Below are 24,483 nucleotides of genomic sequence, written 5' to 3' on the forward strand. Positions count from 1 at the left end.
GAGCGAGCACCAGCCCACAGGGAAGATGTCCCGCGAGTCGTACTTGCACCAATAGTCGAAGGCGCCCCTCCAGCCATCGAACATGATGAATACTTCGTCGCCCTTCACCTCCCCGACGGTGGCGGGGCAGATGAGGTGCGGGTTCTTCTTGTCCACGGCCTCCAACTTCATGCCCGCTTTGAAGCTGTTCTGGGAGGGTCTGGGGGGCTCCTGAAAGGCAGTGTGAGGTCATTGCAGAGACTCTTCAGTGCACTGACATGTGTGAGGCAATGAGGATAGCAGAACCTTTTTGAAGGCTGTTCCTGGAGCCATCTCTGCTCCATTCAAGGTTCTCAGTAGGAACATGGGCCATGACGAGGCATTCATGCGAAATCCTGGCGTAAAAACAACAAAATACTTACTATTGAGAAACAGACTGACTGTTAATACTAGCGGTCAACTGATTATCGGCCAGGCCGATTATCCAGGCTGATATTTTGGAATTTTGACATATGCTGGCATCAGCCTTTATTTAATCCGACGGGCCGATATCAAGAAATCAATTTAAAACTGCTGCTCTACATCTCACAACTACTACTAACGTTACAGTGTGCAGCAGAATAACGTGAGAGCGGAGTAAACATTAGCGGCAACTCTACTAGCTCATAGTACCTCCCGACATGTCTGTTAAATACTTATAAGAAGGTTGCTGATAATGTCGACAGTCACACAATCCGTGATAGTGAAAGCATGAGTGTGATTGAGAGAGAGAGAGAGAGAGTGTGTAAAAAAAAAAAAAAAAAAAAAAAAAAAACTCAATTTACATGTTTTATTGGGGGGAAGCACACTCAGGTGGAGGTTTGTTAGCGTACCATAACATAGGTTCACCGGTCTGGCTCTAAAGCCTCAGCAACAATGGGGGAATGTACAGTTTGTAATGTGGAGAACAGTGTGTGTTTGCGTGGAAGTCACAACTCTACAGCTCATGACTACTACAATAATGTAACGTTGAGAGCGGAGTAAACACAAGCGGCAGCTTTGCTAACTTGTAGTACCTCCCGATATGTCTGTGAATCTCTTGAAACAATGCTGTTGGTAATATCAATGTGGAAACAGTCCGTGATTGTAGAAGCCTGTGTGTGTGATTGTGACAGAGAGTAAGAAAGACTTCAGTCTTGTTTTGTTTGCAGGGAAGTATGGAAATAGTGGTTATAGTAAGAAGTGTGTGTGTGTGTGTGTGTGAGAGATGAAAAATCAGGAGTGATTTATCTGAACAAAATGGTAGAATATTTTAAATTATGTGTGAGCTCATTAAAGCCCTGAAGGTTGTTTGTGTTCTGCCAGGAGTTTTATTGCACTCACTGCTAAGAGATGCTTCTGAGCCACAGAACATCATACTCTTCTGGAGCTATTTTTCTATTTGTTTGGTTAAATAAACATTTATGGAGTGTGCGTCTACTTTAGGGTGTTAAAGTTCAGTGTTTGTATTATTCAACATTTTTACGCCAATTTTTACACTTTTACTGCAAATAACTACTAATAACTACTAATAATCCGTATCGGTCCTGAAAACACCATATCGGTCCATCTCTACTTAATACTCGATGCAAAAGTACCAGTAAGTCCATCAGGACCAGATGTAGCAAGGTGCAGGAAAGAGCATACGCCTCAAATCATGTGACGGCAGTGTAGCGCCTCCTATTTGTCTGCAGATCTTTGGTCCATCAAACAGCATATCATGTCATTACTTCAAAGTATGCCTATCTACAGCTTGTCGAATAAAGCCAGCCTAATGGTCAACTCCACGGGTCATTCAGTTGTGGTGGGCCGCCACCAATAAATGTAGACGGCCACACAGAGGTTTGGCGCCCTCGCTCACAAACATACTGTAGTAGTACTGTCCGTGTAGCCTGTTGTTCCAATTCCGTACAGGAGATGGCATCCCCTCATCGTGAGAGGCAGGAAAGTGCTCTTCAATTTGCAAGCGATAGTGATAGCTTGACAACAAAATGCAAAAAATATATAGCGCACAACACCTAACAGGTACGTTAAACACACAATAACATGAACCATATCCTATGTGGGTAATCACAAATAAGTGCTAGCTTTAACTGGTAGTGCCCACATGTTATGCTGTGTACTCCAGCAGCAACTCCCGCAGCTTATTAACATAAGGGGTGTCTCGATACAACCTTTTCACTTTGGATACGATATCGATATTGCAGCCTTGAGTATCGACCAATACCGATCCAATATCAGCAGGACTCATATATATACTTTTATGACTTATTTTGTAATGTGGAATGTTAGAAAAAGCCAGAAGAAACATGCATGACACATTTGCACTTATCTGCAATATAATTTAACAGGAAAACAAAACAAAAAAACACAGCATAAAGAAAAAAAATCTTAAGAGAAAAATGTAATAGTTCACGAGAAAAAAAACCGTCACTTCGTAGATGTCCTATGACATCAGCCAGCTGACATGAAGCCGCCTCCTGATTCGCTCTGGTGTCGCGGCGGCAGAATATAAAAAAAGTGGAGAACAGATGTCGGCAGCGACACACGGATAATGCAACATTCATTCATTTATTATTGCAATTACGGATAAACTAACTCAGCAGTAAGATGCCTATGTCTACAACAAAAGTTATCCGTCGACTTGTAGCGGCTACTTCTGGAGAAAACAAAAAGTCAATTGTTTCATGGCTGCGCTTTGCGTCATGAACTCTACTATAGAAATGTGTTTTCTCTAAGTTTGTTTGTTAAACTACTATTTCACGATGAACTGGAGAATGTGCCCATTGCTGAAAGCTATTTAATATGTTGCCTTCACTACGGCTGCATTGTCTTTTGCATAATCGTTTTAATTTCTCATGTACAGTATCTGTAATGTTGTATAGCAAATGCTAACTGGACATAATACATGATGAATGCTACGTAGCTATTTTCACTGACATATTACTCAGTTTATTTATTTATTGAATTATGTGTAATTATCGTTATTGCCATATTGATTTGAATTGTGAATTACTGAACAATATCAACTACAGTCAAACCTGTCTTAGCGGCCACCTTTATAGAACGGCAACCTGCCTATAGCAGCCACTGAAAAATCCCCCCCAGCAAATTTACATGTTAGAGACCCTATGTATAGCAGTCACCTGTCCAACGCAGCCAGCGGCCACCCATTTTGTCTCCCTTGGTCAATATCTGACCGCATATAGCGGCCAAATTACCAACTCAAGTAGAAGCTTCATGCACGAAAAAGTTTTGTTTTTCAATCAATGAAGCCGTCGTGTGTAGACTTTGATTACTGAGTCCTAGCTCAGTCACAATCATTCACAAGATCCACACAAACTGTCAGTTGTTCCACATAAAAAAGTCGTCTTCTTTTGAGCTTGCTATTTCCTGGTCAAACATGTAACTTTAAGAGCATTTGCACCAAAACATTACCGCAAAGTAGGCTGGGAACAGGACGTGCTCCCAGCGACGCTACAATAAAAAAAAAAACATACGCTAGCATGCATGCGGCAGCGGGAGCAAAACTGAGTTCGGTTGTACTTAATTGAAGTATTTTAGAATGTACTCACGTTATTTTTCATCAGTCCTCATCCACAAATCCATCAAAGTCCTCATCTTCTGTATTCGACACAAAAAAAGCCGTCTTCTTTTCCGTTCGCTATTAGTCCGTTAACTTGACAGTGTTATTCAGCTCCGAAGCAAAGAAGGAAACGTCTCCTGTTGCTTCTGCCAACTTTATTTATTGAACGCGGCCACCAGACAGCAGCTCAGAACACACACATCTCTCAGCATCGTCTCTCCTTCCTGCTTGCCCACAAGGCAAAGGTTAAACAAGCCCCACTACATAGCTATCCAGCCAATGCCTGTAAGAAATGACACCGTTTATTTCCTGGTGTGCACTGGTCAATACTGTAATGCCGCTTGTTGTGGGGAAGGAGAGACTCACGTCGCCGATGCACTTTAATGGCTTTATTAACAGCGGAGAACACTGCAGGACTTTACATCCACGCCAACATAAACACACTTCCCAACTCTCTCGAAACTCACAGCTAGCACTGAGCCTAGCTCTCCTGCTCGGGACGCCCACCGTCACTTCCCGTCACTTCCTGATGAACTAAAGCTGTAATGACACTCTGCCGTATAAAAAGTAAAATATTAAAAACAAGCGTAAGACATTACTAGCACAGCTTTGTTCTGTGGGTGGTGGATATATTCTATCAGTTATTATGAAGCCTCTAGCTTTCTTTTAGTAAATAAAAACCTTGGCTATGATTGCACTACATTGTCATGGAGACCTACAAAGTACACTTGGAAGAACAAGAGGTGAATAAATGTATTGCAACTGATGTGAAACTGATGAGGGGTAGGATTAAATAAGCTTTGCTTCTTCCTACTCCTTTTTGAACATGCAAAATTGTGAATTGTACTATGTGATGTGCTACTGTTTGACTCATGCATGTTCAGGATTAAAACCATGAACCATGATAATAACAAGCCTAGTAGTGCTGTACAACTTTTATCCACAGTCCGCAGTGCCCTCTACTGGTAAACATTATTATTAAAAAAAAATTTCCCCCCTTTTTTTCCCTCTACTGGTCAACCTTCAAACTGGACGCCAACCTGTCTATAGAGGCCACCTGTCTATAGGGGCCACTTTTGCAGACTCTCTCTAGTGGCCGCTATAGACAAGTTTGACTGTATTTTGATGACCTGTAAACTTTGAAACTGTGAATGTGAAATACTTATTAGTATTTATATAGTATTTGCAAAGTTTACCGATTTTATATATACTATGTTTTATAGAAAGAGGTAGATCATTTCAATTGCATGCACCCCTGATATACATGTACAATGTACATAAATACTCATATTTATAAAAAAGTCTGCACACCCCTGTGCTGTATAGATACATTTATAGCCTATTATTTACATATTGACCAAAATTAATTTGAAATAAATATCTATCGAATATCCTAAAAACGTTTCTCTACACTTTATTTTGCCAAACATGCACCGGAATCACCTGTCTGCCTTGTTGGCACTTCACAGATACGGAGAGGAAGAAAAGGCAGAGAGAGCAAAAGGCATTTAAAGTCAATTAATGCATTTGTTATTCAAGACTGTGAAAACAACCCTTATGTTCACATTATTACCGACGGTAAATTTATTTTTTACAAAATTCCTGCGACAGTGACGCAGCAGCGGCAGTCCAGCAGATGCATTTTAGTGCCACTGAAATATGAAAGAAAAAAGACATTAGTCATAACATTAAGAGAAACATGAAAACAACAATTAAGTTGTAATTTTTGGAAAATTTGGTTGCAAAAAAGCTATGTTTCTAGAAGAAAGTCTAAATATTATAAGAATAAAGTGAGAATTATGAGTAGAAAAGAAAACAGCTGAAATGAAAAAAACAATTGTCCTTTTTAGAAATAAAGTCAAAAATATTACTAGAATAAACTGGTAATATTATGAGGAAAAATAATATAATTTTAGTAGCATAGAGCTTAAATTGGGGTTGGGGAAAAGAAGTTATAATATTATGGAATAAAGTTAAAATGTTATCGGAATAAACTCATAATATTACGAAAATACAATTTGCTAATTTTATTTAAGAACATTTATTTAGGAACATAAAACATTTTTAAAAAACAGCAAAAAAATGGAAAAAAGAGCAAAGAGTGAAGTTGATAGTAATAATATTTTTTTTTCACCTACAGTATATGACAAAGCTGAGATGCCATTTTTTCATTGAAATATATACTTCTTAGCTTCTTAGCATACAAAATATCAAAGTTTAATTTCATTTTTCACAACATTTGGACACACCTGGTGTAGATGCGGGCCGATATAATCAATTATATAGTTAGTTTATTAAAAAATTATGTAGTTATTTTTTGTTGTTGCTGATATCGGAATGAGCTCTGATATCAATATCGGATCAGGACACCCATACAATAGAGTGAGATCTCAGATGTACAATGATGTGATACATTACATTATCTTTCATGGAGTTACATGGAGCCCAGGACACAAATGTTTTCTGTAATCGCCCATGCGTGTTACGAGGCGCACGCACGCACTGCGCGAGTCAATAACTTCATGTTCTCTTTCTAAAAACATGAGATCGTGGGGCTATTCTGCAGTTGAAAGCTGGACTTGCGTGTTCAGCGAAGGTAGCTCTCTTTTAAAGCAGCTCTATCACCATGGTAACTTAGGCTAAGCTCATAACCTGGTTGGGACCAGGTCGGGACCAGGTTATGTCCAGGCTTTCAGCTTAAAATCAGCTATGAAAGTGTTTCACTGTTTAACTAATTCGGAGATGGCGTCACCATTTATTTAGAACATACGAGGTTCCCGAGGGGACATGGAAAGGAATGTTTAGAAAAGAGCATTCCCTGATGATATTATCCATTTATAAGTGAGATATATTTTCAGCCGAGGGAATATGCTGGATATGCTCACGCGAACACCAGAATTAAATGCAATATCAAATATTAATAATTAATGTCAGCAGATGTAAATGTCATGGGAGTCCTTGCGTGTGTACTGCGCCTGTTAGTCTTCTTATATTACAATATTTGCTGCAGGACCACACACTCTGAGGCATCAATCAACTGCATTAAAACACTTGTTTTTGTTTATAAAACGCTTTGTTTATAAAAAGACATTTACGAAGTCGCCACAAAACACGTCACACGTAAAACACTGCCATCTAGTGGTCACACCGAGATACAGCAGTTAATATTTAATTAAACTATACACTAAGTCCCCAACTAACAAACACAATAGGTTCCAGACGACCGTTCTTAAGTCGAATTGTTCTTAAGTCGAAAAAAAAAGAATATTACCAATGATATAGATACTACAGTATACTACAGTATATGCGTATGTATGAAAATATGAGTTTGGATGCAGTAGTAATATTAAACGAGGATAATTAATGAAAAAAACAATAATAAAAATGATAATAATAATACGTAATGATAAATGTTATTTACCTTTGAAGAGGAGTGGCCGAGCATACGTCGTTGTGGTGGAGGAGGAGGAGGAGTTATTGAAAAAAAGAACAAATGGTCGTCGTTAGACTCTTCTAAAAGAGGTAGTGTTCTGTGGGTGGTGTAGAATTAAGCAGGCCTATTAACTCTTCATAAACTTTAATCACACGCTCTGTCCGGGTTGTATCATAAAACTCTTAGCTTTCCTGTCTCCTCTTCCTCGTCTTCCTGTATCCGTTGGTCCCATTAGCAGTGTCACAGTGCCCTCTGCTGGTCAAGCATGAAGCAGTATAAATATGGGCATGTAAGGCAAAACACATGAAAATATAGACCAGTCGGCTTGTGTTCGTATCTCCAAATGTTCGCATGTCGGATGTTCGTTAGTAGGGGACTTAGTGTAAAATCAAAACTGAAAGTTGTTGCCCGGTGTTTTTTTGTTTTTTTTCTTAATGGATAAGTGTTAATATGTCAAAGTTGTGCAATGTTGAGCTTTAAAGAATGAAAAGGCTAGTAGGGTGTAGTTTTCATAATAATCAGTGTTAAGTTGCGCATTCACACGCTGCATGCTGGCATGCCAGCGGTCCTTCCTCGCTCTATTATCGGCGACAGTGTTGCCGATAATAGAGCAAGGAACTCTATTAAACTAATCTTTTGGGAACTCCTCATAATTACGTACTCATTTTTCGTAAAATACACTGGCTGGTATCGCTTCACCTTTCAGCAGAGGTAGAATAATATGACGTCAAACACCCCCCCCCCATGTGAACACGCACTTACAACAAAGCCAAAAGCCTGACTTGACAAAGTAAGTTGATAACCACTGTCGCGGGACTAAGTGAATCTGATTGTGGATGCTAGGTTTTGTCAAGTTGTATCTTGAGCACAAAGCCTGGGTTTGTGGAGCTACTTTTGCCGTATACCTCCTATGTCACACATTTCTTATGACACAAACCAAAAAGCTCCAAAAACCCCATAATGTCTGCTGTGAGGCAATAACCCCAACGAGACAACAACACCTCAGTCCAAAGTGGGCCCTCATCTCATCCAGCATCCACTCCACCAGCCACGGACCCTCTTACCCAGGGGCGGCTGAAGCATGTCTCCGTTCTTCTCGCATGTGCCAATCGGCTGGATGTCCGAGGAGTCGACCAGCCGCCAGAAGTCGTTGCTGTTGTCGCCGCCGTCCAGGCGGAGTCGCAGGCGAACCCCCGTCAGGCCCATGACGGTGGCGATGCACACCGAGGTGGAGTTGCGCGGGTCCTGGGCCTCCAGTTTCATGCACACTTTGAAGTCGTTAGATGGTGGCACTCGAGCCTGAGGTGAGAGTCATCACACTGTCAACACCTCCTTTCTGTCGTAGCAGCAGTCGGCCATATTTGTTTGGTACTGAAAGATTTGCACATTTCTTGCTGATGACGACAAAACTTTTGGACCAAAGCATGATGGTAGGTAGGAGCCAAAATGTTAACATTTTCTTTCCATGATTACGCTCCACACACACGAGCAAACACACGCTTATGCATAAATACAGTGATTAATTAATAGAGATGCTTGATATCGGCTTTCTTACCGATATCTGATATCGTCCAGGACTTAATTACCAATCCCGATATCGGCAGCAGCACATGATGCTTCCTCTCCTGGATGCATTTCACAAATACAGTAATCCCATTTATGGCGGTTAATTGGTTCCACACCCGACCCTGATAAGTGAATTTTGCATAGGATTCCTTTTTTATAAATGGAGTATTTTCATAGTTATGACGTAGAAAACCTGTTTATGATCTTCTGAAACCCCCTGTCTAGTAGAGCCCTCTAGACATGAAATAACACCCCTATACTCACCTTTATACTCCAAATACCCAATATACAGTCATCCCTCGCTCCATTGATGTCCAAATATCACGCCCTCGCTCTATCATGTTTTTTCAAGAATTAATTAAGAAATAATCACTGTTTCGGCCTATTAGTGAAAAAATGCATATTTAGGCAATTGTTATGTATTTCTGGCCTAAATGAATCATTTTCAAGCATAAAAATTGGATTGGGTAATATGAGTGTAAAGGTGACTAAAGGGGTGTTATTTCATGTACAAAGGGTAAAAAACATATAAGAAAGTCATAAACAGGTTTTCTATGCTTCACTACATAAATATTCAATTTATTAACATTGAATCCTACTTTGCAAATATTCAATTATCACGGTCGGATCTGGAACCAATTAACTGTGATAAATGAGGGATTGCTGTAGTAGATATAATCAGAAAATAAGCCATTTAAGACAGTTTACCTTGTATCAGGGAGAAGAATGGATGTTGGACAGGACGTGACGTCGGAGTCTTAGTTTGTTGTGGGCTATGGCCGCAACAGTAACGTGTTATTATTGTGATATTATTATTATTGTGCCTGTTGTGAGATCATTTAAGCCTGCAAAAAAGCCTGTTGTTCCGGTGATCAAGTCTGGTGCTTGTCTCACCACAATTACTGACACCGAGTGATCAATGTACAGTACTACATGTTGAACGGTGGTTTTAATAGCTTAAATTTGTATTTTCGTTAGTTAGCCATTATATATATATATAGCCATTTTTATGTTTGAAAATGCTTAATTTGGGCAAAAATTGCACACAATTTGTTTAAATATCCATACATATTTTTGACTACTAATAGGTTGTAGTCAACCATGAAACAGCGATCATGCATAATTAATTCTTGGGGTGTCACGAGTTCATTGTGTGATTTATTTATTTATTTATTTATTATGGTCCCAGGCCTATTGCCCATGAGACATGTTTTTTCAGCACAACAAATCTTGTCACGTTTTAATCTCACAAGCTCTTGTGACGCCCCTATTAATTAATTTGTGAAAAACCCTGTTAGAGTGAAAGAGTGATGTTCGAAGCGTGATGTATTGAGGGATGACTTTAAAACCCTGACGTCGCTTCTTGTCCATCATCCATTCTGCTCCCCTACAAGGTAAACTCTAATTAATGACTTATTTTCTCTGATTATATCAACTATATTAGGCAATATGAGTGCAGAAGTGACTATCGGGGTGTTATTTCATGTCTAGGGGGCTCTGATAATGTTTAAAAAACTATTTCAAAGGTGGTAAAGGTGGTGGTTTTCTATGCCTTACCTACAGCAATATTCCATTTATAAAGAAGGAATTCTACTTCATGGAAATTCACTTGTCACGGTTGGGTCTGGAAAAATTAACCGCCATAAACAAGGGATTACTGTATTTACAATTCAAAGGCCAAACTAGGTAATAATTGCAAACCGTGCACACGTACTGAGCACGTTGCCTTATGGGCAGACAAAGCAATGTGATCGGACATCTCATGTTATGCCAATGTGGGACATCCCTAGTAATGACACATCTTAAAACAAATGATGTTAGCAATTCATTTGAGACCATCGTCATAACCGTGGTTAGCATTTCAAAAAGCCACATCATACCTGACGAAAACAACTGGGTGGCGCCGGTGCGGACGACGTTTCTTTAAGATATTCTTCCCAAGTGAAGGATTCTGAGGACAAAGAAAAACACAAGTATACTTACAAATTCCACATAATGATGTAAATGTAGTCAGTTCATGCATGCAAGCATCAGGTCATTCACTCCTATTTTTACCCAATGTGATGACCCTGCCCATTTCAGGGGCTTTTAATATGACATTGGATCCCAATGAGGCACTATAGTACCTTTCTTAAACATCTTAATCTTAATTTTTAATAATTGATTTACTTCTTACTGTAAGTGTGTGTAATATGTACAGTGAGAGCTAATTTAACCACAGTCAAATTCCTTGTTTGTGTAAGCATACTTGGCCAATAAAGCGGATGATTCTGATTTCTTTCTTTTTTTTTTTTTTTTTTTAAAGGTGTACAGGGTAAATCTGCATCCTTCTCCTCTTGGCTGACAGGCTCGGATTCCACAGCCCCCTGCCTGACCACGCCTACTCTGTCGCGATTGGTCAGGGTTCACGGGTCGGCTCCAGCTCCAGCTCCCCACCACACTCAGTGCACTTTTCCAATAACAACTGGTCACTGTTGTGTGAGTGACGGCACAAAAAGCTCGAACTAGATTGGGGAGAGGTGGTGTGGTGGAAATATAAGCGCCTTGGCAAGAAAGCTGGTCTTATATGTTTGAGTTGCTCACCTTTGGTTGCTTCTGGGTTTGTTCCTGCTGCTGCTTTCTCCTTTCTGCCATCCCTTTGATCTAAGTAGCACAGAAAGACAACTTCTTAAGTGATACCGACACACGCTGTATTGTGTAGGCTTTCTCTGTGGTCTCATTTCATATTAGTAACGTGAGCTTTATTGTATAAAATGCATACCTTTGAGTGTTGTTTTTCCCATGGTGACCGATGGTGACGCTTGATACTCAACTTGACACTCCAGTCCTTTCTTTCACAAGCAAACAGATAAATAATAATCATTTAATACTTGATTGTTCAACTCAAGCGTAGCATCATCAATGATAGACTGCCCTTTTCAAACTTTTTCTCATAATATACTGACTTTTTAAAACACAATTACAACTTTATTTGAATAAAAATGGCATCCTTTTATATAACAATGATGACTTAATTGTCCAGCTCTTATGCCAACTCTATTTTTGCAAATTAGACTTTTTAAACTTCTTTAAAACTTTTTCTTCTATGATATGGTGCCCCAGGGTTCCATCCTTGGGCCTACCTTATTTCCACTATACATGCTACCATTGGGTCCAATCATCTCTAGACACAATATCCATTTTCATTTTTATGCCGATGACGTACAGCTCTACCTACCAGTAACGCTCAGTGACAAGAATCCACTAGATCCCCTCCATAGCTGCCTTCATGACATCAAACAATGGCTGTCTCAGAATTTCCTTCATTTAAATGAAGGAAAAACGGAGTACATTGTTTTTACCCCCGATTCACCGCACAGTGAAACCAATTTTGACCCCCCCAGCCCCCCTTTTGCTCCTGCCGTTAAAAATCTTGGTGTGTTTTTTGACAACAGTCTAAAGTTCGATAAGCAAATTAATTCTGTTGTCAGAGCAAGTTTCTTCCACCTCAGGCTCCTGGCAAAGGTAAAGCCCTTTTTGTCAAGTACAGATCTCGAAAAAGAGATTCATGCCTTCATCAGCTCGAGGCTTGATTATTGTAATGCCCTTTACACTGGATTAAATCAGTACCTCCTCTGCAGGCTCCAGTTGGTACAAAACACAGCTGCTTGCCTTCTTACTAATACTCCAAAATACTCCCATATCACTCCAGTTCCCCATTCTCTCCATTGGCTCCCGGTACAGTCTAGAATACATTGTAAAGTCCTTTTATTTGCGTTCAAGGCCATTCATGGACTTGCTCCAGCATACTTGGCTGAGCTTTTAACTGTCCGTCACCACTCCAGGGCCCTGCGCTCTTCGCAACACACAACATTAGAAGTCCCAAGGATGAAATACAAAAAATGGGGGGATCATGCTTTTGCTGCGTTTGCCCCCACACTTTGGAACTCCCTTCCACCTGCGCTACGATCTACTACAAACTTGTCAGTTTTTAAATCTCTTTTAAAAACTCATTTATTCAGACTGGCTTATGACACATGATGATTATATGTACTTTAGTTGTGATTCTCTGCCTGTATTTTTATTTTATTTTATTGTTTTAGTTGTTTTTATTCTATCTTATTCGAGCTTACCCTGTTCTCATTTGCTATTGCGTGTTTTTACTCTTGTGAAGCACCTTGGACACCGTTGGGATGTTGTAAGGTGATATACAAATAAACTTTGATCTGATTTGATTTGATTTATATTTTTTTTTACATAATTAAAGCTTTATTTTCACAAAATGACATCTTTTTATGTAACATTTACAAATTAATTCTCATGATATTATTGTAACTCTATTTTTATCTAATGAGACCTTGTATAATTACTTTAAACCATTTTCTAGTAATATGACTTTTTTCTAAACATAATTAGAACTTTATTTTCACAGAAATGACATGTTTTTTATATAACAATGGCACTTTATTGCCATGAGATTATTTTTACTAAATTTTTGTCAAAGTAGACCTTTGTAGAACTGCTCTATAACCTTTTTTGTAATATAATGACTTTTTTTTTTTTTTACACATAATTAGAACTTTATTTTCACAGAAATTACATATTTTTATATAACAATGGCGGCTTTATTGTCATGATATTATTTTAACTCTCTTATTTTAACCATTTTATGGCATTTCTATGGAATGACATAAAACTGTTGTCAAATTAGATCTTGTAGAACTGTTATCAATTTATAAATATTAAAAATGTATACTCATAATATTGTTTTATATTTTTGTCAAATTAGTTTGTAGAACTAACATTTTTTCCATGCAGTCTTATGACTTTTTTTATAACAATTCCAACGTTATTTTCATAGAAATGGCATCTCTATTTTTGTCAAATTAAACCTTTTGACCTGTTTTAAAACTTTTTCTCGCAATATTGTGACTGTTTTTAACATAATTCCAACTTTATTTTCATAGAAATTTTTATATTTTTATGTAAAAATGACAACTTTATTCTCATGTCATTATTCTAACTCAATTTTTGTCAAATTTGAATTTTTTTTTATTGTTTTAAAACTTTTTTCAAACATAATTAGAACTTTAATTTTTAAAGAAATTACATTTTAAGTTAAAATGATGACTTTATTCTGATTTTATTTGAACTCTATTACTGTCAAATTACACCTTGTAGAAGTGTTTTAAAACTTAATATGATATGTTAACTCGATTTTTGGCAAATTAGACCTTTTGAACTGTTTTAAAACATTTTCTCGCAATATTATGACTGTTTTTAAACATAATTCCAACTTAATTTTGATAGAAATTATATATTTTTATGTAAAAATTACAACTTTATTCTCATGACATTATTCTAACTCTATTTTTGTCAAATTGGAATTTTTTAAATGTTTTAAAACTATTTTTTTCAACATAATTAGAACTTTATTTTTAAAGAAATTACATCTTTTTAAGTTAAAATGACGACTTTATTCTCCTGATTTTATTTGAACTCTATTACTGTCAAATTACACATTGTAGAACTGTTTTAAAATTTAATATGATAATATGTTAACTCTATTTTTGTCAAATTAGGACTTTCAAAGGTGTTTTATATTATTTTTTCTTGTAGTATTATGACTTTATTGTGCAACTTTATTCACATTATATCATACAATTTATTTGGGTAAAACACCTTTTTTCCATGTAATAATTAATATTATTTATTCTCATAAAATGTTTCTATTTCTGTGGGGGGTGGTTTTTAACTTTCTAGTAATTTTCCTTTTCATAATTATACGTTTATTCCCATAATATTTTAACTTTATTGTCATAACATTACTTTTGTGCAACCTGAGTTTCCAAAAATTACAACTTTTGTACACTGTTTTGTTTGTTTCTTTTTTTGAAAAAAAGTCTTCAATATTTCAACTTTATGCTACTAAAATTTTCCTCACAATAATACAATGTTATTCTCAGAAAATTACGGCTTTTTCCTCATTGGGGGGGGGGTTGTTTTTTTTTTTTTTTTTTTAGTTTTCTTGTTAAAATTTATTTTTAGAATGTGCCACAGGCCACACTTTGGACACCACTGTCCTAACATTTTTTGGTATAATATTAGAACTTTAGCTTTGTTGTAAAATTGTGATTTTTTTTTTGTCTCTAAATAATGATATTATTGTAGTTTGGAACGTGTTGGAGACAAAACAGATCTAAACACTAGTTTTAAATTAATCTTTCACAGCTACTTCAGAACTTTTTCTTGTGCTATCATCATCTTCTCATTATGTTATTTTATATTAAATCAATTCTATCGTTAAAAGATTTTGGAACTTATTTTCTTATATGATATTATGACTTTTTTACAAATATAGGAAGTTAAAATTTTCATCAAATTAGAAACCTTTTCCCACCTAATATTGCGACTGAATTCTCATGATATTATGATTTTTTTTCTTCTAAAATTACATCTTTATTGAGGCTATAATACACAGATTTTTTTGGGTCAAATTATGACTTTTTTCCACATTATACTGTGACACCATTCTTATAATATGATCTATGTATTTTTTTCATGCAATATTAGAACTTTAGCTTTGTTGTCAAATTTTCTCTTTTTTTCCCTATTCATATTATTATAGTTTGGAAAGTGTTGGACGCAAAACAGATTAGGAATGACTGTACAAATCCAACTGAATTGAATAGATGAATTATTTTCGTAATTACAAACTTTGTAATGATAAAAGATGATGGCAATGATTGTGTATCATAAACAAGTAGGCGTGTTGACTTTAATACAGTCATGGCTGGGAAAAACCAGTGACAGCAATCGTTTGTCATCTTAAAACGAAGACTATGATGTATAGCACAGTGCAAATGCTATTTGCTAAAGGTTATGTAATGAGACTATAATTGTAAAGTCATAACACTTTACATCTGCTAGCATTTATGGGAAACAGCTAACGTTGTGTTCATCTCCTGTCTAAAGGAAATAATAAATGAATGTTCGTAGCGTGAATGTTGAATATTCGCCATCGGACACCGTATGACGTGTAACATTACGCCATAATGTTCCAGGTAATAGCCGGCGCCCAGTGTTGACAAGTGAGCTGCTCTTGCTAACTAGAGCTGCTCTTGCTAACTAGGCTGGCTAGCTTTTATCGCTTCCCTATTATCGATCACAGCACAGCCTCTTTTCTGATTTCCCACACTCGATATCATACTCGATATCGTTCATTAATAACAAACAACTTACCAAGTGCCGCCTTTCCTGTGGAAGAATCCAAAATATGTTTTTTTTTTGCTAATCGTCAGCTACCATCTTTTCCCTCGTCCAGTGTGGTTATAATGTGTGCCAAAGATCGCATGCTACTGCAAGTCAACACAAGCCACAGTGCGGGACTGGACAGACAGCGGATTTAGCCAATGAGCTTTGGGCGCATTTAATCTTACAGCCAATCATAATTCGTTATGTTCAAGTCAGCCAATCGGCTTACGGACTGTAAATTTGGCACGCCACCAACTGAGAAGAGAGGCATATCTTAGCTTTTGTTGAATCTTTGCCGCTTCTCTCGTCTCTTACTAAAAAGAAATATAAGATCATATACATTTTAATGATAATACATTTCATACATTTAGTAGCATTTGTTGTATTCAGAATTGATGGAACAATTTCTGGTCTAAAATCCACTACTAAATAATGCATAGAGTGTCTTTTGCAGTATTTTAAAGTGAAAAACAAGACAAGTTTAAATCAATGTCCTGCACAGGACAATGGACATGTTCAGTATCATAGTTTATTTTTGTATTTTTTCACTCAGTGATGTAATAAAAGTGACACTTTTATTACAAATACAGTACTTATTTTTAACACAAAATTATTGCAAAAGACACTCATTCTCAATAACCATTTGTAAGTGTTTTAATCATTGTATGCATTACATAGTATAATAGTGACATAGCTGTGAAATATGCTTTTTTCACGATATTTAGCCTTTCTCGTTAGCTGCTATTCTTTTCCGATTTACTGGCATAAATCATGTTTCTACTGCTTGATAGTGATAGGTGGGACCTCCTTTTCGATCTTTTAAATTAAAATTGTTGTTGTTGACAGTAACAGTAGCTTCAATTTTAGGCGAAGGAATGTAATCTGCTTTTGTCAAATACTATAATCACTTTTATTTTGTACTGTATACTTTGGTGTCCCCAGTTTTGTTTCTTCCCACTAGAGGACAGTATTGTTTCTTTTAATGACAGTTTGCGCATTTAAAAAAGTTATGAAGGTTCTTCAGGGAAAAATGCAGGATTTGTAGCAATATTTGACAAAAAAATGTAGTTTACGCTATATAAAAGTAAACTAATTGCAGTCTTCAGACTAATACACACTATCCATATGTGTTCCTTATTGAAGGTAATCCTAATCCTAATCCTAATCCTAATAATCATTTGTTAAAATTTTCGAAAATTCTCTCAATCTTGCCACCTTCGACTGTGGTGCAACCGTCTGATTTTACTGCTGTATTTTTATTTTGTACCGGCTACAGGCTGTTAGGACGACGTTGTAGCTGCTGCTTGCAGAATTGGTGAGGATTTTGTGTCATGAAAATTTAAATATAATAAACTGTTTAAACGAGACGGCGCTTACGAGATGCGGGAGTTTCCCCGCGAAAATGCGATCGTTGACAGGTATGATTTACACAGTTAATAGTGTATGGATTGTACGTTCAATGTTCACCACAGTACAGTTTATACGATTTTCAATTAATGTAGTTTTATCGATTCGTATTTGAATTTTTTTTTAATTCCGTGTGATGATGCTGTGATTTGATGCTGTGAGTTGTAAATTATGTCATTGAGAAATAAGAAGAAATAAAAATCCCCACCACCTGGCAGCATAATAACACCGCCAGCCTGCAGCAGTTTTCTTTCCTCCCTCTTAAGCGATCGTGCTTTTTATTGGTCCGATTGAGGAGATGGGCGTCCCAAAGCAAGTGCATAGGCTACTCTGATTGGCCCGGCGAGCCGCCACTCTTGAATGTTGCCTGGTGACGGTCAGCTAGCAGTTTGTCAAAGGCGGCCAGTGAGCTGCCATGAAAACATCACCTTCGTTGGTGGGTGGATGGATGGGCCCTCTTTTGAAAAATTATTCTCCAATACTGACACAGTGAGTACTTTCATTTGTATTTTATGACGACGCGACTACATATATTGTAGTGAGAGGGCGCGTAAGCAGTTAGCAGGCATTTTGGTGGTGTCGAGAAAAATACGTAACTAGCTTAATATTAGCTTAAGTTAGCCTGGTTCTAACTAACGGCATGCTCGTGATGGAGGAACAGATGAGTACATTTGTCCCAAATGATTTGCTTAGTATGTGTTGGACTTGTTGGGTGCTTTCGGGTGGGAGTTGTATTCATACTGTGCCCACGCACGCACTTCAAGTCCAGGGCTAGTGTGTGTTTAAAAACAAAAATCTTCATTGCATTTTTTAGTCCACATCAACAATAATCTGATCATATTTGCTTAAACAATAATGGGTGGAAAAATATCAAATATTTGTTATTTTAGTGTCACTTGACAAGGCTAATGGAGGCAGTTTGCAATGGTGCATGGATGGTGTACTGGAGAACGGTTCAAAGTAGTAGATTTATATTTATTTATATTTGTAGATATACATATATTTATATATATGATATATTATACAAATTTTCCACACAGACTCCTGTATGCGAACCACGCATGAGTCACACTCTATTGACACACACACAATCCACACACTCATCTATGCCAGGACCCTCAAATGGCGGCTCGCGGGCCTAATCTGGCTCGCCAGTCACTTCAGATCAGCGCTCGACTTCATTTGTAAACTTGAGAATTTTTTTTCCGCAGGTATTTAAAAAGAGCACCCGGCTCCTGTTGTATAGAGGATCTTTGATTAGCGTTTTTGCAGTAGATTCTTATAAACGGCAAAGCACTCTGGTCTTACAGAGGATCTTTGACGAGCATTTTTACATTCGATTTGTAAAAACGGCAGATCACTCCGGTCACATAGGGGATCTTTGACAAGTGTTTTTGCCGTCGGTTCTTAAAACAGCAGATCACCCCAGTTGTAAAGGGGCTCTTTGGGTACCATGTTTGCAGTATCTTCTTAAAAACCGCAGAGCCCTCCTGTCAAATAGAGAAGATAGTCACATAGGGGTTTTGTATATTATAGCAATCTAATATGTCTTGTTTATTATGTATTATGTAAAACTAAGACAGGAACAACATCAAATTTAAAAGCAGTAAATGAAAACAGACCTACCATCCACCAGTACGAGACTGGATTTTGTTTTTGTTGTTTTGTAATAGGCAGTGTATGAGGCACTCAGCAACGTCACCAAAACGTATCTTTTTGCATCCCCACATAGTATCAGCTTTTGGAACCAAATATGAGCTGAAAGAAAAAGGGGAAATGTACAGTCCTCGTCTATCTGTGCAGCGTGGGAGAAAGTTAGCATACGCACATGGTGCGTACAGGGACTGTCGAACAAAGTGGGATGAGTGGCTGCTTGCAACAAACAACAAAAAATGCAAAAACTTTGGCATTTTTAACTGTATATTCTTTTTTTAAAGCTAAAATAATGGCCCATATTTCCAAAATTGATATGCATTTACATAAAATTTGATGTACCCAGTAGTTATTTACAGTTTTTATTTATTTATTTATTTAATCATTGCGCCTGAAAGTTTGCCTGGTGCGTGGTTGGTGGTTGGGGACCCTTGGCATAGAGAATCTTCGACGAGCGTTTTTGTAGTCTGTGCTCCTGTCGCATAAGGGATCTTTGACAAGCGTTTTTGTTGTAGATTCTTAAATACGGCAGTGCGCTCCTGTCACATAGAGGATCTTTGACGAGCATTTTCACAGTAGATTTTTAAAAATAGCAGAGCACTCCTGTCCCTCATCAGAGGTCAACTAGGATCTTTGATGAGGGTTTTTTTCCTATTGATCCTTAAAGAAGTGTTTTTGAGTTGGTCCTAAAAAACAACAGAGCGCTCCTTTCATAAAGAGGCTCTTTGACAAGTTTTTTGCAGTCGGTTCTTAAAAACAGCAAAGCAGTCTTGTCATATAGAAGATCTTTGGTGAGCATTTTTGCAGTCGATCCTGAAAAGCAGCAGATCGCTTCTGTCATATAGAGGATCTTTGACAAGCGTTTTAGCAGGCCTGTCATAATAACAAATTTTGCTGGTCAATAATTGTGCTACAAATTATCGCCGATAATCGATTTTATGGACAACATTTTTTGAGACCAGTTTTTCATTAATTGTCATGAGAGGTGTAATTTACATTTGAACCACTAGATGGTACGCAAGTATAGTGTACAATTTACCTGTATGAGACATTGGCTTGACACAGAAGTTGCCCGTATGTATGTTTTTGCAATGTAGTCGCGACACTGTCTGAGCGCGCACCATTTTGCACTGTTTTGTTTATTTGCTGACCAAATGCCTCAGTAAGCGTTGACTGTTGGGACAAAGGCTCTGCTTCCCGAGCACCTTCATTGGTATTTTTTTTCCCCAGTTGGGAAAACTGTCCGTCTTGGTCATCGGTTTTCATACCCTCACCGTGTTCAGTCTGTTTTATAGCCGAAGTATTCCCACATCGAACTGTCGGCTGTTGCATGCACTTGTGCGCCTTCATTGATGTTGGCGTATGCTGCCTCATGAAGCTAACTGCTAAACCCTCTGTACTTCATTCACTAGTAGCCCCGCCTCCACAAAGAGGCTGAATGACATGAGGCCCCACTCTCTCTGTTCATTCCACTATAGAACCAATGCACACAGACAGATGCAGAGTGAACCCTCTTGTCATCCAGCCTGTGTGCCTCTTTGATGAGTTTTTTTTCAGCCTGTCCATAAAAACATAAGAGTAGTCCTCGCATATAGAGGATCTTTGGTGAGCATTTTTGCAGGTGATCCTTAAAAACAGCAGATGGCTCCTGTCGTATAGTGGATTTTTGGCGAGCGCTTTTGCAGTCAATCCTGAAAAGAAGCAGTGTGCTCCTGTCATATAGAGCAGTGATCCCAAAGCCCCGGGCCGCGGCCCGGTACCGGGCAGTGGGTCATTTGGTGCCAGGCCGCATAGAAAGAAAAAATAATTTCCATGATGTTTTATTTTGAAAAGTGGCTGGATTCTCTCTTTTACATCCGTCTCACTTGACGCATGTCCATTGTGCGTGTGCTAACTTTGTCTTGCCGCACAGATAGACTACTACTGTATTTTTACCATTTTTCTTTCACCTCATATTTGGTGTCAAATGCTGATACTATGTGGGAATGCATAAAGGTAACTTTTGATGACTTATTGACTTATTGCACATTTGTCTCAAGTTAATTCATGCTAAGGGCCACACGGTGGTCTAGTGGTTAGCACGTTGGCCACACAGTCACAGTCTGAGGTATCGGGAAGACCTGGGTTTGATTCTCCCCCGGGGCATTTCTTTGTGGAGTTTGCATAATAAATAAGAGAAATTAGATCGCTATAATGTACGAACCCCCCCCCCCCCAAGAACACAAGCCGGTCCGTGGGTCAAAAAAGTTTGGGGACCACTGATATACTGTAGAGGATCTTTGCAGATGGCTCCTGTCATATAGAGGATCTTTGACAAGCATTTTTGCAGTTAGTCCTTAAAAATAGCAGAGCTGTCCTGTCATATAGAGGATGTTTGAATTTTTTGCAGCCCCTCCATAAAAACAGCAGAGCAGTATTGTCATATAGAGGATCTTTGGTGAGCATTTTTGCAGGTGTTCCTTAAACAGCAGATAGCTCCTGTCATTGGGAGGATCTTGTATGAGAGTTTTTTGCAGTTGGACTTTATAAATAGCGGAGTGCTCCTGTCAAATAGATGACCTTTGACTTGTGTAAACATGTTTATGTTATTTATGACTGTATTAGCCATTTGGAGAAGTCTACCCTTCCCGATCCTTAGTTGTGTGAAAATCTAATCCAGTAGTTCTCAATTATTTTCTGTCGTGCCCCAAAGGGAACCCCCCAATGCCCCCCTTTTGAGATTTTAAATTCTCTTGTGAATCTGATCATATTTGTGTACACTAAGTCCCCAACTAATGAACACAATTGGTTCCAGACGACCGTTCTTAAGTCGATTTGTTCTTAAGTCGGGGAAAAGGTAATATTACCAATGATATACTGTAGATACTACATGTACATATGCGTATACATATACAGTATATGTGTATGTATGTAAATATGAGTTTGGATGCAGTAGTAATATTAAACGAGGATAATTAATGAAAAAAACAATAATAATAAAAGTGATATAATAATACGTAATGATAAATGGTATTTACCTTTGAAGAGGAGTGGTCGAGCATACGTTGTTGTGTTGGAGGAGGAGGAGGAGGAGGAGTTATTGAAAAAAAGGACAAATGGTCGTCGTTAGACTCTACTAAAAGAGGTAGTGTTCTGTGGGTGGTGTAGAATTAAGCAGGCCTATAACTCTTCATAAACTTTAATCACACGCTCTGTCCGGGTTGTATCATAAAACTCTTAGCTTTCCTGTCTCCTCTTCCTCGTCTTCCTGTATCTGTTGGTCCCATTAGCAGTGTCACAGTGCCCTCTGCTGGTCAAGCATGTACCAGTATAAATATGGGTTTGCTGGTCAAGCATATAGCAGTATAAATATGGACTTATAAGGCAAAACACATGAAAAAATAGACCAGTCGGCTTGTGTTCGTATCTCCGAATGTTCGCACGTCGGATGTTCGTTAGTAGGGGACTTAGTGTATTTATCAGTACAGACTGTACAGACTGAAGTTGGACTTGAAACCAAGAAAATGGGTACCTGGAATAGCATCCATCCATCCATCCATTTTCTATGCCGCTTCTCCTCATTAGGGTCGCGGGGGCATGCTGGAGCCTATCCCAGCTGAAAATTTTGATGTCCGATCTTATGCATCCCTAAGTAGTGGATGAGGACTGCAAGTCCTTTCAGCTTCTGCGGCAAAGGAGAAGATGAAATGGAAGTAAGTGGCATCTGGAGACTTGCCTGATTCAATATGAGCAAAGAACAAGCAGCAGCAACGGCAGAGGAGACACTTCCAACGGCTTTACGACGGTTGGGGCGGTCACGACGTCGCTGCTCAGGAAGGGGGAAAGATACATTTTCAGCCCTGTAGTTTGTTGTTAGCAAAGACAACATTAAGCTCCTTTCATGTTGCCTGGAAAAGCTTCACCCCTGCTTCCCACCACTGCCACAGACAGAGTGGAGTCCTATGGAAAACACTGGTATCAGGATAAAAGATGCCATATATGACATACAAGGTAGACAGACAGTACATTAGGTAGACAGACATTAAGGACTGGACTTTAAGACGTGTAGTGAGTCCTCTGGCAATTGCGCATGTCATTTTTATGCATGTTGTGCAAGATAAAAAGTGAGCAGAAAACATGAAAAACAAAACAAATACCTTTTTAGAACAAATAAACTTTCCTCTGTCGCTTCTTTTTTTTATGTCACAAACAAGACGCAGACGCCTGTGAGTGCTTGTAGATAAGGAGGGGGGGAGGTTCACAAGAGCGATACATGTTTTGTATAAGAGTCTTCAAAAGTGTCAGATAAGACCAGAAATAGTTGTTAGTTTTCTGACTTTTTTGAAAAATCCAATTTTTTCTAAAAATTTGAAGAATCCAGAGGTGTCTTAATATAGTAACCCTTTGTTTATGGCAGTTAATTGGTTCCAGACCCAATCGTAATGAGTAAATTTCGGCCAAGTAGGATTTCTTATATGTAAATAGAATATTTTGGTAGATGGAGCATAGAATACCTGTTTACCACCTTCTAAATACCCGTTTTAACATTCTTGGAGCCCTCTGGACATGAAATAACATCCCTATTGTCACCTTTACACTCATTTAAGACATCAATAACACTTGTGATGTACATTTTTTGCGGTTTTGTTTAACCCTATCACAGTATCGAGATATTATTGTTATCGTGAACCATGTATAGCAAACTGAATCATATCGTGAGGTACCCTGAGATTCCCAGCCCTAGTGTAGAATACTACATATCATCACGGTGTTTTTGAATGCGTTATATTTGTACTTTACTTCATTTGGCCATTTTTATGTTTGAAAATGCTTCATGTCGGGAAAAAACTTAAAATTTGCTTCAATATGCATATTTTTTTTACTCATAATAGGCTGTATTCAACCACGAAACAGCATGATTTACCATAAATTCCTTTGTATAAGATGAACCCACCAAAAGGAGAGGAAAATCTGTATTTGTACATATACACACCTGATCAAAATCTCAAGACCAGTTGAAAAATTGCTAGAATTTGCATTATGCACATTTGGATGTTAATGAGGTTTTAAGTAGAGCTACAATATGCAAAAGCAAGAAGTGGGAGAGAGATAAAAACATTTGGAACTTGTAATTTAAACAAAAAAAACCAAAAAAACTGAAATAGGTTGTTTATCACCTGATCAAAGGTTTAAGACCACAGGCCATAAAAGCCAAAATCTTCTCTTTTGGACCATCCTGCATGTTTACCTCATTTAAATCCCATAGAGAACATCTGGGGATGGATGGCAAAGAAGGTTTATAAAAATGGCCATCAGTTCCAGACAGTTGATGCCCTTCGTGAAGCCATCGTCACCACTTGGAGCAATGTTCCCACTAGCCTCCTGGAAACACTCATATCAAGCATGCCCAAACCCATTTTTGAAGTGATTAACAAGAACGGTGGAGCTACTCATTACTGAGTCCTACTGAGAACATTTTTTGTTCTGGTTTGGAGAGTTTTTTGTTATTTTTTGAGCGATGGTCTTAAACTTTTGATCATCTGATAAACAGCCTATTTCAGTTTAATTGTTGTTTTCAATAAACTACTTTTTCAAAGTGCTTTATGTCTCACTCCCCCTTCTTGTGTTT

The 24,483-nt window shown here is 38.0% G+C and overlaps 3 protein-coding genes across 7 annotated transcripts in view; 2 read left to right on the top strand and 1 right to left on the bottom strand.

The window, feature by feature from the left end:
* The window catches only part of si:dkey-56d12.4 (uncharacterized protein LOC799220 homolog), a 35,867-nt gene extending 22,595 nt beyond the window's left edge, over nucleotides 1–13,272 (top strand). For all 3 annotated transcript variants that reach the window (XM_054790951.1, XM_054790949.1, XM_054790948.1), the window contains one exon: nucleotides 10,888–13,272. In XM_054790951.1, the coding sequence (XP_054646926.1) occupies nucleotides 11,673–12,602 (930 nt within the window). In that variant the 5' untranslated portion in view covers nucleotides 10,888–11,672 and the 3' untranslated portion in view covers nucleotides 12,603–13,272. The remainder of the gene's footprint in view (nucleotides 1–10,887) is intronic.
* LOC129189335 (sex comb on midleg-like protein 2) overlaps nucleotides 1–15,931 on the bottom strand; it is a 46,478-nt gene extending 30,547 nt beyond the window's left edge. For 2 of the 3 annotated variants that reach the window (XM_054790943.1, XM_054790945.1), the window contains exons 1-7: nucleotides 15,804–15,931; nucleotides 11,344–11,413; nucleotides 11,166–11,225; nucleotides 10,463–10,533; nucleotides 8,081–8,315; nucleotides 286–374; nucleotides 1–210 (exon numbers count right to left, since the gene is read on the bottom strand). The exon at nucleotides 1–210 is cut by the window's left edge and continues 34 nt beyond it. In XM_054790943.1, coding sequence (XP_054646918.1) covers nucleotides 1–210; nucleotides 286–374; nucleotides 8,081–8,315; nucleotides 10,463–10,533; nucleotides 11,166–11,225; nucleotides 11,344–11,365 — 687 coding nt within the window. In that variant the 5' untranslated portion in view covers nucleotides 11,366–11,413; nucleotides 15,804–15,931. The remainder of the gene's footprint in view (nucleotides 211–285; nucleotides 375–8,080; nucleotides 8,316–10,462; nucleotides 10,534–11,165; nucleotides 11,226–11,343; nucleotides 11,414–15,803) is intronic. The other variant, XM_054790944.1, reaches the window with a different exon arrangement.
* Nucleotides 15,932–17,584: 1,653 nt separating this feature from the next.
* The window catches only part of LOC129188474 (cyclin-dependent kinase-like 5), a 91,378-nt gene continuing 84,479 nt past the window's right edge, over nucleotides 17,585–24,483 (top strand). Inside the window, exon 1 of the mRNA XM_054789052.1 lies at nucleotides 17,585–17,711. The gene's annotated coding sequence lies outside the window, so the exon portion shown is untranslated. The remainder of the gene's footprint in view (nucleotides 17,712–24,483) is intronic.

Source organism: Dunckerocampus dactyliophorus, chromosome 10 (assembly GCF_027744805.1).
Source record: "Dunckerocampus dactyliophorus isolate RoL2022-P2 chromosome 10, RoL_Ddac_1.1, whole genome shotgun sequence".
NCBI classification, from domain to species: domain Eukaryota; kingdom Metazoa; phylum Chordata; class Actinopteri; order Syngnathiformes; family Syngnathidae; genus Dunckerocampus; species Dunckerocampus dactyliophorus.